General features: G+C 38.7%; 1 protein-coding gene across 1 annotated transcript in view; it reads right to left on the reverse strand.

The window, feature by feature from the left end:
• Positions 1-417: 417 nt before the first annotated feature.
• CCDC3 (coiled-coil domain containing 3) overlaps positions 418-13,659 on the reverse strand; it is a 121,101-nt gene continuing 107,859 nt past the window's right edge. Inside the window, exon 3 of the mRNA XM_046010615.1 lies at positions 418-2,927. Within this exon, the coding sequence (XP_045866571.1) occupies positions 2,652-2,927 (276 nt within the window). The 3' untranslated portion in view covers positions 418-2,651. The remainder of the gene's footprint in view (positions 2,928-13,659) is intronic.

A 13,659-nucleotide genomic window follows, 5' to 3' on the forward strand; every position in this document is an offset into this window, starting at 1 on the left:
TGAAGTACTTCTTGGATTCTTCTTGCATTAAAAAACTCCTATGAATACAATAAACAGGTTGCAAGGGCTCCAGTAAGATGACAATGCAGCAGATAGCAGGGACCTGGGGAGTTTCCGTTGGCAAGAGATTCAAATATATTTTTGCAGACATTGATTAATGAAGCTTCTTGTCCCCTCTGCGGAAGAGATACCATTGTTTTTCTTCAGGTGGGTTGAAAGGTGGAAACCCTGGGACAGAGAGGTTCAAGCCATATCCCCCCACAGGAACATCGAGAGATTTGAGCTCAGTCTTCTATGTGTCCCAGGTGTTACTCACAGATGCTTCCCCAGAAGGATCTAAAAAATACTTTTTCAGGCCAAAGCTGGAATCTCCCTGACCCCAAAGAAACACACATCACCTTACCATTGTGGCTGAAATACTGCTCGTATTTATTAAAAAGGCAGAACCTAATGCATCTGTAGGGATCCAGATTCCACAGTTCTCAAAACACCAGCTGTAAATCACCCTTAGGCTTGTCATTCCCTTGGGTGGAAGCCAAAATGCTTTAATGAAATGGCCCCAGAAAGACTAAACTATTGTATTGTACTATGAAGGATACAGCTAATAAAGGAGCAGCAGAAGCTTGGAAATGAAGCAAAAACTGCCATTCTATCCAGTCCAGAGTGCAGACATCTCCCTTTGAGCAGTAGCCTCAAGTGACACAGGTCCATCCTCCCAACCAGCTGCCAGAGCCAAAGAATGTGGTTTTCCTAAAGGCAGTGGAAGGGAAACCTGACCATATAATTGCCATTTCCGGTGGACAGGACAACATAATCAGGTGCTGCAGTGTCTGGAGTGGTCGGGGGGGCGGGGATTTCCTGATGAGGAACCTGAAAGTTCTATCTGGAACAGCAAGAGGGACTTGGAGATCTGCAGGTCCATCAGCAGGTAGTCACAAGATGACCACTTGGTTGCCTTCTTAGGAACCCAACTTCCACTGGACTAAATGTACCTAAATTAAGGGCTCAGCTGTTCTATATGTAGATATTCTTCTTACTGGTAGTACTGTCTTTACAGGTTTCTTTCCAAACAGGGTGAAGTGCTCTGAGGTCACGTACAAAACCTGATATGCTGACAGGTGGGCAGTCCTGGTGGGTGGAAGGTGTTTGCATACAAAAGCAGACACTGGAATGACTGGAACCCTGTCTGGTATTTCTACCATAGACATATTTGCCACAAACATTTTCACTGCATAACTCATTGGGCAGAAGGCAATTTGGCCATAAAAGATAAACTAACAAAAAATACAAGGGGAACCTTACTAATTTCCTCATTATGTCCTTTCTAAGAGAAGTATCTGTTTTCCAAAATCCTAGGATGCATGTTTGTAACTGAGCTTTGTATTACATTATGAAAGCTGTCTACATGACTGTTCTTTCTTAGCATAATGATACATGTCTGGCGATAGACATTCAGAAGTTCTATGGGACAGACAAAGCTGTAAAGCATTTGAGTTTTTAGAACTGATAAGCTATTATTTTGTATTACAGTATGGTATGCAATCTGGCCTTATAGACTTATTTCATACTCCCAGTTACTGTATTTTCTATCAAGTTGATATATGGAGTTACCATCCACTACTTTAAAACCACTCTGTATACTGGTCATAGGCTACTAGGAGGGCTAAGCTTCATGTAATATAAAAATGGGAACTTAGTTTGCTTTCATGTCGATATTGACAGTTATTTTCTGAGAACAAAATTACCTTACGTCAGTTTAGGTGGTGAAAATGCTTGCATCAGGCCTCTGTAGAGCCGCCTGGAATAAGCTCTTTGGGTGCCTGGATGGGAATGAGGCAAGGTCACTTGATTTCAATAGGTAAGGAGGTATCTTGGAAGAAGTTAACAGTGTACTGGGTCAACTCACCTCAAATTCAGAGCAGCTGGAAGGAGTTAATGAGCCAACAGTAAGTTTGCATTTAGCAGGGGCTGAGATACTGTGCAGGCTCTTGCCAACTCAGCAACATGGTTTGATAAAACATGACCAGTCCACAAAGGCAATTCCCCTTTAAAGTGACCCATAGGTATCCTCTTTAACTCTGGGTAAATTGGTCTTGGAAATCAGGCATAATTCATCTTGTTCAATTACCCCCCTCTCCCCACTGCCCTGTTATGAGCTGTGCTTCAGCTGGCTGGAGTAGGGACACCATGCACATGGTTATTTACAGACATCCTTGGATGCTTTGCAAGGTTGCCATCCACCTTCCAAAAGTTCCAAGACTTGCTGCAGATCTCTTCTCAAAACTAATGATGGTCCTGTAGCTCAGATTCTTGTACATCTAGAGATTCTAAAATATTCTTTCTCCAGTAGTACACTTGTGCTCCTGAAAGCTGAAGACAGGCCATAGGCAAACACATGACATTCCAGGATCATGCTGCCTCTGGACTTGTAAGCACTGGTCTGGAGGGAGGCAGGGAGGGGAAGGAGAACAGCAACTAAGAAAATAGCAAGACTTGCCCCTTCAAGTAACTAGACACTACCAAATGCATATTTAAAACATCTACAAGACTTTTTGACCTATGTGCACATTAAAACCTACCATTACTTTACAATCCCTGGCAAGAGGCAACATGTTCCAGGAGAGCCAGGCAAGACCACTACTCATGCCCTATTACCCCCGCAGGTACGTGGCACCTGGTGGCTCCTGCCCCAGGGCATTAATGTGTGGGAGGGCACCTGCTGCAGCTGCTAACTTCTCACTGAGCTTCTGGTTCACCAGCTCCAGGTGGCGACCATTCTTCCGTGCTTGCCTCAATGACCTCTTGACCTTCTTCACCCGATCCCGAAGCTGCTTGTTCCGCTTCTCCAGAGTGGCCACCTTCTGCTGAAGCTTCTTGACATGATCCTCCTCCTCAAACAGAGCCTTCTGCACTGATGAACACATGAGCTGTGGGGGAAAATGCCATGGGAGAGGCAGGTGAGTTTCATAAAGCCTCCCTAGAGCAATTTCCCTGGGTGCTATCAAGCACCCAACAACACAGACTCTGACAGCCAATGGCTCAAGGAAGAGGACAACCCTCAAGCGCCCTTCTTGTTTCACCCTGTGAACCCTGCCCTCTCAGCAAACACAAAGGATCCTCTTCCATAGTTTAATTTTTAAAAGCTATTGCATGGTTTGTCTTTTTACATGTTTACCAACTTGTGTACTACTGATTCCCTGAGGGGGTTGGTGAGTCTTCACTTTTTTCTCTGACTCAGCAATTTTGCCTATTAAATTCTAGCCTGGGTTTAAAACATTTTCCAGGGGAGCTGGAGTGTGAGGATCAGCCACAGAGGAACTTCAAGGTATTTCTACGTATAGGGCTTTGCTGTACTATGCATCAAATACTCCCACTCTGCGTACTGTTTTGGTCATGGCAGGATGGGCTTGAAGGAAGGGGCACTTTCTTAACAAAGCCACCCTGGTTCTTTTGGTGGTTGTGGTTTTATGGTTTTTGATTTGTTTTGTTTTGTTTTTACAGAAAACAAAGATATTCTAAATTTTGTTATGCCCATAAACCAATAAGCAAAAGACCAGACCCCAAAAGAAAAATATACAACGTGGGGTATCTGCTAGCTCAGTTGGTAGAGCATGTGACTCTCTTGGGGTTGTGGGTTCGAGCACCACATGGGTGTAGAGATTAATTTAAAAATATCTTTATTTAAAAAATTCACAAAGAATTGAGATAGTTCACTGGAAAGGAAGCATAAAGATACATGCAAATGAGGGGTATAATGAATTGCTATTTTTCAGAATGACAAAATAAAAAAGTTAATAATTGGAGAGATAGGCACTCTTATACTGTGGATAGAGTATAAACCTCTATAAAAAGTGATTTGGCTTTATCTACCAAAATGAAAACTGCACACACCCCATGACCTAGTCATTTTGGAACTTCATCCCATTGTAATATTCCCACTTGTACAAACATACCTACAACAAATAATACTGTCCTAAGGTTGAAGAGTGACATTAGCATCACAGCAGCCTAAGATATCCCTCGTCTTTGTCCCCCAACCCAACAATAAATGAGCACCTATTACTAAACATTAGTGTCTTTGAGAGACCTATGGGATCCAGTATCATATTCCAAGGGATTCAGGAGGAGTCTGGACCACTCATATATCAGAGAGACCTCATTACTACCTAGGAACCAGTTCCAGGGTGTCTCAGTCAGAAGACCTCAACAGATTTCTCCAAACAAGACATAAATACAGCCAATAGGTATATGCAACAATGCTAGACATCACTACTCATTGGAGAAATGAAAATTCATACCATAATTATCACTTCCTACTTATTAGAAGGGCTGTTATCAAAAAGAAGATAGGGGGACACCTGGGTGGCTCAGTTGGTTAAGCAGCTGCCTTCGGCTCAGGTCATGATCCCAGCATCCTGGGATCAAGTCCCACATCGGGCTCCTTGCTCGGTGGGGAGCCTGCTTCTCCCTCTGCCTGCCACTCTGCTTGTGCTCACTCTCGCTCCTCTCTCTCTCTCTCTCTGACAAATAAAATCTTTAAAAAAAAAGAAGGGTTCCAGTTCAAGATAGTGACAATAAGCAATTCAGTAATGTGGCAGGATACAAAATCAATGCACAGAAATCAGTTGCTTTCTTATATACTAACAATTTAACTATAGAAAGAGAAATTAGAGAATCAATTCCATTTGCAAACTATAAAAGTTTCTACCTGAAGTTCTGCTTTCCAATCAGCATGAATCCAGATGCTGACTGAGATCCTCCCCTTTGAGACAGTGAAAGGTCTTGGCACAACCTCCACTTCTGGAAGCCACTAAAAATAAAGTAGGCTGCTTGGACAGCCACAGAGGTTGAGAGACAGCCAAGAGCTAATAAGCCAGAGGAGAATGGGAGATGTGGCTCTTTTATCTAATGCATAGAAACCAATACAGAGAATAGATAAAAATGAAGAAACAGAGGAATATGTTTCAAACAAAAGAAAAAGATAAAACCCCAGAAAAAGATCTTAATGAAATGGAGATAAGCGATGTACCTAGCAAGGAGTTCAAAATAACAGTGATAAAGATATCCACTCAATTCAGGAGAATAACACATGAACCAAGTGAAAAATTCACTTGGTAATTCTGTGTCACATTTTGGTGACTCTTGAAATATTTCAAACTTTTCCATTATTATGTCATGGTGACCTCGGATCTTTGATGTTACTTTGTTCCATACCCACATAAGAAGGCAAATTTAAATGTATGTGTTTTGACTGCTCCAGCAGATGGGGGGCCATTACTCCCATCTCTTTCCCTCACTCTGGGCCCTGTTCCCTGAGACAAAATAGTGAAATTAGGCCAGTTTATAAGCCTACAGTGGCTTCTAAGTGGATAGTGAAAGGAAGAGTCATATACCTCACACTTTAAATCAAAAACTAGAAATAATTAAGCTCAGTGAGGAAGGCATGGCAAAATATGAAACAGGGTTAAATCTAAACGCCTTATACCCAATAGTTAGCCAAGCTGTGAATGCAAAGGGAAAGTTCTTGAAGAAAATTAAAGGTGCTACTCCAGTCAACACAAATGAGAAGAAAGAAAAACAGCTTTTTGGCTGATGTGGAGAAAGTTTTAGTCGTCTGGAGAAAAAAAATCAAACCAGCTACAGGATTAAGCCAAAGCCTCACCCAGAACAAGGTCCTAGCTCTCTTAAATCCCATGAAGTTAGGTAAAGAATCTACAGAAGAAAAGTGTGAACTTAGCAGAGGTTGGTTCATGAGGTTTAAGAAGGAGACTATCTCCATAACATCAAAGTGCAAGGTGAAGCACAAAGTGAAGATGTAGAAGCTGCAGCAAGTTCTCCAGATCTACCTGAGATAATTAATAAAGGTGGCTATACTAAATAAGAGATTTTTAATGGGGATGAAATAGCCTTCTATTGGAAAAAGATACCATCTAGGGCTTTCATTGCTAGTGAGGAGAAGTTAATGCTTGGTTCAAAACTTCAAAGGACTGGCTGACTCTTTTGTTAAAGGCCAATGCAGCTGGTGACTTTCTGTTGGAGCCAATGCTCATTTACCATTCTGAAAATCTTATGGCCCTTAGATATTATGTTAAATCTACTCTGTGTTCTATAAATAAAACAAAAAAGCAAGCTGAATACACATGCATTTACAACATGGTTTACTGAAGATTTTTAAGCCCACTGTGAGACTTGCTCAGAAAAAAAAAAAATTCTTTCAAGATATTACTGGTCATTGACAATGTAGCTGGTTACCCAAGAGCTCTGATGGAGATGTACAATGAGATTAATGTTTTCATGCCTGCTAAAACAATAGCCTTCTGTAGCCCATGGATCAAGGAGTCACTTCATATTTCAAGTCTACTTATCTAAAAACTATACTTTATAAGGCTATGTTACCACAGAGCGTGATTCTTCTGATATCTGGGCAAAATAAAAACTATTCTAGATGCCATTAAGAACATTCATCATTCATGGAAAAATTTCATATATCAACATTAACAGGAGTTTGGAAAAAGTTTATTCCAAACCTCATGGATAACTTTAAAGGGTTCAAAACTTCAGTGAAGGAAGTCCCTGCAGATGAGGTGGAAGTAGAAAAGAAATAGAATTAGAAACAATGAATTTTGGAACACTGCTTCAAAAACTATTTTTATGGTGACTAACATAACACAATAAAAAAAGTAAAAAAAAAAGTGTAGCCTAAAGATTGGACAGAATTGTTGCAAAGTCATGATAAAACTTGAACAGATGAGGAGTTACTTCTTACGGACAAAGGAAGTGGTTTCTTGAGATAAAATCTACTCCTGATGAGGATATTATCAAGATTGTTGAAATGAAAATAAATGACATAGAATATTACATAAACTTAGTTGATAAGCAGCAGGGTTTGAGAGGACTGACTCCAATTTTGACAAGGAAGTTCTATTATAGGTGAAATACTATCAAACAGCATTACATGCTACAGAGGTATGAAAGGAAGGGTCACTCACTCTGGCAAACTTCATTGTCATCTTAAAGAAATTGCCCCAGTCACTTCAACCTTTCACAACTACCACTCTAATCAGTTAGTAGCCATTAGTGATTACTATTCCCTGCAAGTTCAGGTGACGTTTAGCAATTTTTTTTGTTTGTTTGGGCTTTTATGTCTTTTATTCTTTTTTTTTAAATTTTTTATTTTTTTATAAACATATAATGTATTTTTATCCCCAGGGGTACAGGTCTGTGAATCACCATCAGAGCTCTTGGGTAACCAGCTACATTGTCAATGAGCAGCACTCACCATAGCACATACCCTCCCCAATGTCCATAACCCCCCTCCCCCTCTCCCAACCACACCTCCCCCCAACCACCCCCAGTTTGTTTTGTGAGATTAAGAGTCACTTATGGTTTGTCTCCCTCCCAATCCTATCTTGGGGGATAGGAGAAGAATAATGAGACGTTTAGCAATTTTTAGCAAAGTATTTTTAAATTAAGGTATATAGACAGATATAGATATAATACTCTTGTGCACTTAACAGACCACAATATAATGTAAACATAACTTTTATATATATACTGGGAAACAAAAAAAAATTACTTCCTTTATTGCAACATTCATTTTATCGTGGTAGTTTGCAAAAGAACCCACAATACCTCAGAGGTATACCTATAAAAGGTGGAAAGAAAAAAACTGCCAACCAAGAATACCCTACCCAGCAAAACTGTCCTTCAGAATTGAAAGAGAATGTTTTCCAGACAAGCAAAAGCACAATGAATTCATCACCACTAGACCCACCTTTCAAGAAATATTAAAGGTCGTTCTTTAAGCTGAAAAAAAAGCAGGTAAAAATATACAAAAGTATAAATCTCACTGGTATAGATAAATATAAACTAAAATTCAAAATCAAGTAAGTTCAGGAGTGGGTTAATCACTTATAAAGCCAGTATAAAGGTTAAAAACAAAAGTAGTAGAAATTACTATACATGTATTTGTTAATGGATTAAAATGATGTTGTAAATTGTGACATCAGAAACAAAATAGAAGAGAGTTAAAGTATAGAGATTTAGAATGCTTTCAAAAATTAGTTCTTATGATCTTTAAAACAGTTTTAAGTTGTTTTATATAGACTTCATGGTAACTACAAAACAAAAACCTATAGTAAATATACAAGATAAACATCTCTAAGCATACCACTGCAGAATATCATCAAATAACAAAGAGCAATAGGAAAGCAACTGTTGCTTTCTTATACACTAACAATGAAAATATAGAAAGGGAAATTAGAGAATTGATTCCATTTACTATAGCACCAAGAACCATAAGATACCTGGGAATAAACCTAACCAAAGAGGTAAAGGATCTTTACTCGAGGAACTACAGAACACTCATGAAACAAACTGAAGACACAAAAAGATGTAAGACCATTCCATGTTCATGGATCGGAACAATAAACATTGTTAAATGTCTATACCACCCAGAGTAATCTATACTTTCAATGCCATCCCAATCAAAATTCCACCGGCATTTTTCAAAGTGCCGGAACAAACAATTTAAAAATTTGTGTGGAACCAGAAAAGACTCTGAATTGCTAAGGAAATGTTGAAAAAGAAAAACAAGCCTGAGGGCATCATGTTGCCTGATTTCAAGCTTTACTACAAAGCTATGATCACCAAGACAACATGGTACTGGCACAAAAAAAGACACCTATACCAGTGAAACAGAGTAGAGAGTCCAGATATGGACCCACAACTCTATGGTCAAATAATCTTCGACAAAGCAGGAGAAAATATACAGTAGAAAAAAGTCTCTTCAATAAATGGTGCTGGTAAAATTAGACAGCTATGTATAGAAGAATGAAACTTGATCATTCTCTTACACCATACACAAAGATAAACTTGAAATGGATAAAAGACCTCAACCTGAGGCAGGAATCTATCAAAATCCTGGAGGAGAACATAGGCAGTAATCTCTTCGACATTGGCCACAGCAACTTCTTTCAAGATATGTCTCCAGGGGCGCCTGGGTGGCTCAGTGGTTTAGGCCTCTGCCTTCGGCTCAGGTCATGATCTCAGGGTCCTGGGATCGAGCCCTGCATTGGGCTCTCTGCTCAGGTAGGAGCCTGTTTCTCCCTCTCTCTCTGACTGCCTCTCTGCCTACTTGTGACCTCTCTCTCTGTCAAATAAATAAATAAAATATTTTAAAAAAAGACATGTCTCCAAAGGCAAAGGAAACAAAAGCAAAAATGAACTTTTGGGATTTCGTCAAAATAAGCACAGCAAAGGAAACAGTCAACAAAACAAAGAGGCAACCCACAGAACGGAAGAAGATATTCACAAATGACACTACAGATAATGGGCTGATATTCAAGATCTATAAAGAACTCCTCAAACTCAACACACACAAAACAGATAATCATGTCAAAAAATGGGCAGAAGACATGAACAGACACTTCTCCAAAGAAGACATACAAATGGCTAACAGACACATGAAAAAAATGTTCATCATCATTAGCCATCAGGGAAATTCAAATAAAAACCACATTGAGATACCACCTTGCACCAGTTAGAATGGCCAAAATTAACAAGACAGTAAACAACATGTGTTGGAGAGGGCATGGTGGGATTGGAAGTTGGTGCAGCCACTTTGGAAGACAGTGTGGAGATTCCTTAAGAAATTAAAAATAGAGCTCCCCTATGACCTTGCAATTTCATTACTGGGTATTTACCCCAAAAGATACAGATGCAGTGAAAAGAAGGGCCATCTGTATCCCAAGGTTCATAGCAGCAATGGCCACAATCGCCAAACTGTGGAAAGAGCCAAGATGCCCTTCAACAGACAAGTGGATATAGAAGATATGGTTCATATATACAATGGAATATTATACCTCCATCAGAAAGGATGAATACCCAACTTTTGTATCAACTTGGATGGGTCTGGAGGAGATTATGCTGAATGAAATAAATCAAGCAGAGCAAGTCAATTACAAGTAAGTTTCACTTACTTGTGAAGCATAAGGAATAACATGGAGGACATTAGGAGAAGGAAAGGAAAAGTGAATTGGGGGAAATTGGAGGAGGAGATGAACCATGAGAGACTGTGGACTCTGAGAAACAAATGGAGGGTTTTGGAAGGGGGTGGGGTGGGAGGATGAGTGAGCCTGGTGGTGGGGATTTTTTTTTTTTTACATAATTTTATTTTTCAGTGTTCCAAGATTCATTGTTTATGCACCACACCCAGTGCTCCATGCAATATGTGCCTGGTGGTGGGTATTAAGGAGGGCATGTATTGCATGGAGCACTGGGTGTGGTGTATAAACAAAGAATCTTAAAACAGTGAAATAATTAAATTTAAAAAAGAAAAATAAAGGAATAGAGGAATTACAAAACAACCAACAAACCATTAACAAAATAGCATTAAGTACATATCTATCAATTATTAAATGTAAATGGTCTAAATGTTCTAATCAAAAGGAATGGTTTAATGGATCAATTACGTAACTCATCTATGTGCTGCCTACAAAAGACTTGCTTCAGCTTTGAGAACACACAGACGAAGGTGAAAAGATGGAAAATGATACCCATGTAAATGCAAAGTAATTTATCCATGTAAATGGAAAGTAATGGAAAAATGGGTAACTACATGGTTATCAGAAAAGTAGACTTTAAGAGAAAGGCAATAATAAACATGGATCATGATATAATGATAAAGGAATCAATTCATCAAAGGGATATAATGTGTGCAAATATTTATGTACCCTACAGAGGAGCACCTAAATATATAAAAGAAAAAATAGACCTAAAGAGATAAATAGTCATATAATAATAGGGGTCTTTTCTATCCTTCCATCAAAAACGAGTAGACTATGCAGACAGAAAAATAAGGCAACATTGAATTTAAACTGCATATTAAACCAGATGGACCTAAGCCAATATATATAGACCATTTCATCCAGAAACCACAGAATATACATTCTTCTGAAGTGCACATAGAACATTCTCCATGATCAACCCTGTATTAAGATTATTTTTTAATTTCTTTTCAGTGTTCAGATTAAACTGCTTTTCTAACCAAAATGATAAGTGAATTGGAAAATTCACAAATATGTGGAGATTAAACATGCTAACCAAAGGTAATCAAAACCAAACTAAACAAAAACATGCCAAAACTTACAGAATGCAGTAAAATCTGAAAAACAAGAAACTTCAAATAAACAACCTAACTTTATACCTCAAGGAACTGGGAAAGGTAGAAAATGCAAAGTACAAAGTTAGTGAAAGGAAGGAAATAATAAAGATCAGACCAGAAATAAATGAATTAGAGAATAAAAAGACAATAAAAAAGATTAGTGAAACAAACAGAATAGATCAGTAACCAAAGAGATGTTTCAACTTTTACCACAGAAACTGAACAATGAAAAGAAATGGATAAATTCCTTGAAACATAAAACCTACCAAGAGTGATTCATGAGTAAATAGAATATCTGAACAGATTACTGGCAAGGAGATTGAATCAGTCATCTTTAATCAACGCCCCCCCCCCCCCCCGCAGAAGTCCAGAGAACCGTATGGCCTCAATGATGAATTCTACCAAACATTTAAAGAAATATTAATACCACACCTTGTGCAAACCTTGATAATGAATCTGACAAGGACACTACAGAAAACAAATTATAGGTCAATATCCCTGATGAACATTTGTGAAAAAATCCTCAACTTACTAGCAAATGAAATTAAACATAAAATCATACACCATAATCAAATAGGATTTATTCTAAGGATGCAAAGGTGGTTCAACATCTGTAAATCCATCAGTGTGATACATTAATAAAATGAAGGATAAAAACCATATGATCATCTCAACATAGAACTAGAAATTGACAAAATTAACATCCCTTCATGATTAAAAACTCTCAGTGTTACACAAGGAATATACCTCAATATAATAAAGGCCATACGTGAGAAGCTCACAGCTAACAACACACTCAGTGTTGAAATGCTAAAAGATTTCCCCCAAGATGAGCAATAAGACAGGGATGCCCACTCTCACCACTTTTAAGTCCTAACTATAGCAATTAGACAAAAAGAAAAGGCATTCAAATTGGAGTAGAAAAAGCTGTCTATTTACAGGGGACATAATATTACATTTAGAAAACCCTGAAATGCCACGAAAAACTGTTAGAATAAAAAAGTTCTGTAAAATTTCAGGAGATATTAATATCGGCTATGTTTCCATGCTCTAATAAACTATCAGAAATAGAAATTAAGAAAACCCATTTACAACTGCGCCAAAGGGTATACAAAAATCTAGGAATAAATTTAACCAAGGAGGTAAAAGACCTGTACACCAAAACACTGTAAAATTAAATTCAGTCCCTATCTAAATTCTAATGAAATTTTTCACAGAAATGGAATAATCATAAAGTTTGTATGTAACCACAAAAGTCTCTGAATAACCAAAACAATTCTAAACAAAGATGGAACAACACATAATTTCAAACTGTAGCACAAAACTACAGTAGTCAAATAGTATGATACTGGCATAAAAACAGACACACAGATCAATAGAATAGAGTCCAGAAACAAACCTATGCATATACTATAAATTTACAAGAGGAAGAGAAGAATATATAGTAGGGAGAAGACAGTTTCTTTGATAAAGAGGGCTGAGAAACCTGGAGCCCCATCTTACACCATACACAAAAATTCACTCAAAACGAATTAAAATACTCAGATGAAAAACTTGAAAATAAAAAACTCCTGAAAGAACGAAAGGGTAAGCTCGTAGACACTGGTCTTGGCAATGAATTTTTGGATTTAACACCAAAACAGAAAAGCAACAAAATCAAAAGTAAACAAGTTGGACTCCATCAAATTAAAAAGCTTCTGTACAGCAAAAGAACCATGAACAGAATGAATAAACCACCTAGACTGGGTAGATGATGGAGTACAAGGATCCTGAACTCAACTTGCCCCACAGACACACAGAGACAACCACATGTATTACAACTCTCCCTGAAAAACAGGTAGAGCAGGTCCTCCACACTTAGTTGTAGAGAGAAGGCCATACTGTAAAGGGTAAGAAGCGGGTAGAAATGCAGTCAGGAACTAAAACCCTGGTGCAACCAACCACAAAATTAAGGAATATCACAAGCATGGAAAAGAGAGGGTATCACACTCCACATGGGGCACTAACCCTCTGCCCTAGGGACTCACACTAGGAAAACAAATCCCCATAATGTCTGGCATTGAAAGTCAGTGGGCTTTAAAAAAATTTTTTTATTAACATATAATGTATTATTAGCCCCAGGATAGCCAGCATTCCAACTAACTCAGCCCAAACAGTTTGAAAAGCACCTAGGATATATGTGAAAAAAATCTGTTGACTAATTTTAAGATGAGGGCCAGAAGTGCAGCCACCTGCAGATTCCTCCAGGAACAAAAGTGCTGACAGGTACTGTTTTTCCTGCCTTCCCCACCCTAGACAACCTGACACTTGGAGAGAGTTAACACTGGCTGTCACATCTACCTTGCTAGCACTGCAAACCCCACCCCAGCAGGCAGTCCTCCAAAGTGGTTCCTGCACCACCAAACGCAGCAGGCAGCCCTGGATGGGACTGGCACCTTTCCAAAGTGACTCCTGCCCTGAGGTGGGGGTTAGCTAACACCACACACCAGTATACC

Source organism: Meles meles, chromosome 7 (genome assembly GCF_922984935.1).
Source record: "Meles meles chromosome 7, mMelMel3.1 paternal haplotype, whole genome shotgun sequence".
Classification (NCBI taxonomy): Eukaryota; Metazoa; Chordata; class Mammalia; order Carnivora; family Mustelidae; genus Meles; species Meles meles.